This window comes from Achroia grisella, unplaced genomic scaffold (genome assembly GCF_030625045.1).
Source record: "Achroia grisella isolate CSIRO2021 unplaced genomic scaffold, CSIRO_AGI_Agris_v1 utg3627, whole genome shotgun sequence".
NCBI classification, from domain to species: domain Eukaryota; kingdom Metazoa; phylum Arthropoda; class Insecta; order Lepidoptera; family Pyralidae; genus Achroia; species Achroia grisella.
This window is the reverse complement of record NW_026712821.1, coordinates 4,421-10,352: the sequence shown is the minus strand read 5'-3', so window position 1 is coordinate 10,352 and position 5,932 is coordinate 4,421. Positions and strand designations below refer to the sequence as shown.

Sequence of the window (5,932 nt, the reverse complement as noted above, 5' to 3'; positions counted from 1 at the left end):
TACGAAAAGAATAAAAATCAATGATCTATCTATTTTAAAAAATATCCATAATAAAAAAAAGTCTGTCTGGTCTCTGGTAAAAATAATATATCTATAGATACTTATTTAAAACTCATCTATTAGTTTTATTTTTTAAATATATCAAATTAAAATTAATACAATTTAACCAACAGACAAAAAACACCAAAGAAATTTTTCTCGTTGTACGTACTTTTATCTTTCTAAAAGGTCGTAACCTATTTGTTTTTTCACATAATTTGAATGAAGTCATTTAGTTCATATTAGGTTCAGTTTATTAATATTAAATCTTGTATAAATCTTTGTACCATGTCTACAATGGCAGTCTATAGTAACATACGCTCATTAGTACAAAGAATTGTTATGTTAGATGTCAGAACGAGTGTGCGATTTTTCACTGATCAAATTGATAATCCTAATGAAGAACAACCTGTAGATCCAACAAAAGATAGGACCAAGACTATCCCATTAGAAACAAGTATGAGATATTTAAAAAGTAATGCGTACAAACAAACTTACGGAGACAGCCCAGTTTGGACGTTATATCGACGAAACCATAAAGGCGTATTTGCACCGAGGAAGACCAGACGGTCATGTGTCAGAAACGGTGTGATATCTACAGGAAACCCTTGTCCTATTTGTAGGGATGAATACTTAGTGCTGGATCATAGGAATACAAAACTATTGGAGCAGTTTATATCTGAATACACTGGCCAGGTACTATTAGTTTATTTACTTGTGTGTCTGAAGATTAGAATTATATTTAAACCAAGTAGCATGATACAGCTGATATTTTAGCGCTGTTAGTGGATAATGAACTGTTTTAGTAAATATTCTGTACTCCACATCATACTTACACGACAAAGTCACAATGCCAGGTTGTGCTGAGCATAAATATTAATTATAATGTTTTATTATTTATACTATTTGGTATTATATTTTCAGGAAAAAGATTAAAAATGTAATAATTATTTAAAGGCAACATGTAAGTTTCTTACAATTTTGTTTGTGAGGCTGCATTCTATTTGAGGAGTAGTAAATAAATAATTGCTTATCTTATGTTTATTTCTATATATTTATGTAATAAGACTGTTGGCCGCTTATAAATGTCTGGATGGAGTAATTAGTAAATTTACTTTAAAAAATCAATATAAATAATCACTGTTTGTCATTGTAACTTTATATAGAATTTAAGATGTAGTAGAACATATAATATGTTCATATATTTAAATATTTGAAATCTGGTCTATTTATTTTACCTAATTATACTTGATAATCAATATGACAAATACAGAGGCATATAATGAGGTGGCAGACCTTAGGATGTTTATGATTATTTATGAGATACATAAATAGCCTAATTTATATTTTTCACACACACATGTCAGCTCATTTCATCCCATTATGACAAAATCACTAGGAATTTATTATGATCCATAGTGCTTCTGGATGGAGCAATGGAATTATTAGTTGAAATGACTAACAATCTATATTTAGCATATATCCATAACAATGTGTTATAGCAATAACATAATAAAAAGTTTAAATATTTTTTTATTTCTAGATACTGGATGCCTACAAAACTGGTCTTTGTCAAAAGAAGCATAAAGAATTACTTGTAGCTATTGAAAGGGCGTGGGACCAAGGACTCCTTACATATGATGTTCCATTCAGGAAATATGATTATTCTTTGTACAATAAAACAGCAAATAGTTAGTAATATAAAATATAATTATTGTAGTTGAATAAAATATACTTTCCAAAAGTTGTTACTTCTTTCATTGCACAATGTTTATTAATTATCATTAGGAAGCCTAATTTTTATGGCACACAAAGTTGAACATTATTATATACACTTTAAGACTAGTATATCACTATAAGTCACTATTTTAATTTACATATTTAGGATGAGAGGAGATGTGTTTTGCACCTAACTCCTAAATTACTGGATTGAGTTGCATGAAATTTTGTGTGTATATTACAATGATATCCTGATTGGTTTGAAAACAAAATTGCACATGGTAGGCGTTGCTTTCCAGGCACTACCAGGTCCTCTAGTAGGTTATAATAATACTAGATTTCTAAAGTCTGGTCTTGCAGTATACCAAGCTCACATTATGTGAAAGTGTCCATTAATTTTGTTCTATTTCTTTGAACTAACAATTCCCTGATGAGTGCTGATTTTTCTCTTTCTAGAACTGATATTCTTTCGTTTTTTCGATTTACCTCCTGAAACAAAATTTATTATTGGAAACTCGTTATAATATTTTTACATCAATTTAACAAAGAAATGTTGCAATTAATTAATGATCTGTCTGGAATAATTCAATTTCAATACAATCGTATGAACACACCCAGTACAGGTAATAGATAGCTGTTTTCGTTTATGCCCGCCTTCGCCAAGTTATTTATTAATTATTATACATATAGTATGTATAGATATGTGCTATAATAAATAACTAGGCGAGGGCAGATGTCCTCCAAATTGATGGAAAATATTTACTTAATGCTTAATTATGTTATATAAAAGCCTCCTGTGTATAAATTTCAAATATTTAGAATGCCTCTGCCCTGGGTTTACATGTGGGATGCCTATAATTTTATTTCACTCTATCTCCAGTTAGTAAAATAACAGTTATAGTTTGTAAATGTCCTGTTATTTATATTTTATATTTCATACAAATATGTCCAAAAGCATACATGTCGTCTGATCGTAAATGGGTTCCGTAGTAGATGTCTGCCCAGCCCCACACTGAAGGTGAACATGGAGAGACTTTGTAATAACTAAAAAATTTACTACACATAGTAATAAAACGAATAAATAAATTTAACTATACTCTTTATGTCTAGCACACATACAACAGCGATAGTTAGTTCAATTTCAATCAAAAACGAATCAAGAAATGAAAATAGAATGATAGTGTCCTGTCTAAAGTGATAGCGTCGTTTATTTTCTATTTATACAAGGTCAGACGATATATACATATGGCTTATTGCGACCGTCTAGTGTACGTAAATAGTTTATTTATGGTAAATAACTATCATGCAATTACAATTCTATTCTATTAAATTTGTATTATGTAAGAGATGTGAATTAGAGATGTTTAAGCCGAAATCAGTATTACTGGTTTAGTACAGCAACTCATAATGTACCTCAGCTACCTCCGATGGTCGCAGATTCTATTCTAGAATATTATACAAGTACAAACATTTGTATTAATGAATAATGTAATTATTAGTATTGATCCTGAACAAAAAATATTTCTATCAGTTATTTAGTACCCATAGTAGGTACTGCTTAGTGGGAGTAGATGGCGCTGTATGAATTATCCTGAATCACAATATTTATTATTTTGTGTGACAGACCTCAGCTAGCATACGATTTTGTGACTGCAATACAGAAGCATTAGGGCAGTAGATGTTGACACCTGTGACACCGGTAAGGCTACAAGTTCATATGTAGAATATGTCCATTTCTCCATCCAGCCGCCAAAGTTCCAAGTTGACGATTGAGCTCTAACACACGAGCTCGCAATAATTCTAAACGTTCCTGGTGGGCTTCACTCCAAGGCTCCTATACAGAGAATTTGTACATATAACACCTATATATGTAAAATAAATAAATAAATAAATATATATATTTAACATTTTTAACATATATATATATATATTTTTGTTTTGTACTGCTTAACTGTAGAATAAAGTCTACACTTCAAGAAAGTTCCTTAAATTCTTGGAGAAATTAATCATTCTTATAATTATGTTCAATATATATTTTTGTTCTTATTTATTTTTACGATATAATTATAAATCATTAAAATTCTTTTTATATTTCTAATAATATCCATGGATAGTATGTAGGTATACACTTTAGAAATAAATTTTAGAAAATATCAAGATATTCAGAAAATCTTGTAAATAACTTACCTACGGCATAAGAAATCTATTTACGTGCTAAAAATAAGAAGCTGGAACACGGACATAATAATAGCGAGTAACAACTGCTTATCTATTATAGGCACAGACAAGTATTTTTAATACTTATGTTCACTTTACATTTGTATTTTTATGACTATGTACGGATATTTAATGAGTAGATATGTAGTATTCATTTCATTAAATTTCCGAACATAACAAGTTATACATTATAAACATACTCATTCGGTGTTATTTTTCTATAAAATTAATCGTTTACACTATGATAAATACGAAACGTCGCAGTGTCGCAAACTGAGTACCTCATAAGTAATCACCCTTTCGGTGCGCTCAACCACCTAATCCAAACTGGCGATATGTAATTTAAAAAAAGTTTTGACTTACCACATAAACGCCCATCCTTCCTGCATATCGCATTTTTTCTTGAACTTCTCCTAATTGTTTTAGGTACCATTCCCGTGCTTCCTCTACAGCTGTTAAACCTTGTAACAGAACATCCTTTTCTTGTTCTATTTGTTTCATTCTCTTCAAAAGATTATAGTCAACTCCATTATGTAAAGTATGCCGCCGAGGCTCACGTCGACGAGATGTACGACGAACAGTTTGTGACTGTGTTTCATTCGCTGACCGTCCATCTCCAAGACCTCTACTCTGTTCTTCTAAAACTCGAGTTATGTCTTCAAAATTAAGTTTTGTGTCACTTATCTCTTCGTTATCAAAGACCGTTTCTTCGGATTTATAATTAGGTCTAGAACTTTCTTGCCTTTCTAAAGATTTTTTTTCTAATCTTGGAGGTTTGGGTGGTCCGTAAGGTCTAGATTGCTCGTGTTTAGGTATATTAATAATTGAGGTGTGATGTAGTGATTCCTCTGTTGCTAAATCTGTTCGTTCTATTAGTTGTGGCATACTGATAGTTCGTTGTTGCGCCGAATTTTCAGACTTCATAACATTCCAGTTTCTATCTCTGTTTTGAACATCGTTTACATCCAGTAAAGGCGCTGAAGGTGGTCGGTGTGCTTGTGCATGGATAGTCGTAGTTTCTACGTTGTCATTTATTCGGTCCGTAGTATTTGAGACATTTTCAACTTGGTTACGAAGAAGGCATATTTTTAGACCTGTACAGAATCGTTCAAAAGTTAGTAAACCATCGTGGGAGGCGACCTTTTGAAGGCTTTCTATGACGCCACGGGGTAAACCTTTGGTTCGGTCGTCACGCCAACGGTTTTCTATATCTGTAAGTTTTACATACCCAGTATGTTTGTCATCCATAATATTGAATAATGTTCTCATTGCGGATATAAACTGCTTGGGTAAAGAATCTACATTCCTTGGGTTTACTTGGGTCATATTGATTGTGCAATTTTCCTGAATGCGTTAGGTACAACCTACACAACATAATAAACACTACGATTGGACACCCATCAATGACTAGGTTTAGATAGTATATTCAAGGTTGTAAATTTTTAGTTAGGTCAGTCACTTATTATAATAATCGTATTGTAAATTATACAACCATTGTTGAATTGTCTGTTACTATATGAACCTTTATATTATACACAACACACCAACACCAACGGTCGTTTTGTTAACTGACCACAATCCACTATCACAGTATGTGTATGTATACGAATAAAAATGTGACCGTTTGTTGAACGGTACGTATGGTGTGATGGCAGTAGGCGAGCCGACCCGCCGGGTGGGAGTGAATTTGCAAGTATAGCGCATACGAGTGCGAGCAAGAGAACCGGTCAAACAACATTTCAGGCTCTGAGCAGGTAGAAGTGGCCGTCTAGCCGCAGATCACCATATCAGCGGCCTCTAATTTTTATTGTTTTTACATACTAAATTAATTTATATTTTCAACTAATGTTAAGAAGGAGACTTTTAAGTCAACTAATTATATTTATATGACCATATATGATATGCAATATATGAAGGTAAGCACTGGTTCATATACATACAAGTATATACATTCCAA

General features: G+C 31.9%; 1 protein-coding gene and 1 pseudogene across 1 annotated transcript; one reads left to right on the top strand and one right to left on the bottom strand.

Moving 5' to 3' along the window:
• On the top strand, positions 1-1,829 carry LOC131844008 (small ribosomal subunit protein mS40-like). The gene is made up of 2 exons (XM_059192793.1): positions 1-735; positions 1,583-1,829. Exons 1-2 carry the CDS (start codon positions 328-330, stop codon positions 1,733-1,735), a joined length of 561 nt encoding a protein of 186 aa, XP_059048776.1. The 5' UTR covers positions 1-327; the 3' UTR covers positions 1,736-1,829.
• LOC131844007 (suppressor APC domain-containing protein 2-like) lies at positions 1,731-5,659 on the bottom strand (annotated as a pseudogene).
• Positions 5,660-5,932: the final 273 nt, after the last annotated feature.

Coding starts and splice junctions, on each gene's coding strand:
- LOC131844008 (XM_059192793.1), top strand. CDS start 328: ATGTCTACAATGGCAGTCTATAGTAACATACGCTCATTAGTACAAAGA. Junction 736..1,582: donor TATCTGAATACACTGGCCAG/GTACTATTAGTT, acceptor TTTTATTTCTAG/ATACTGGATGCCTACAAAAC.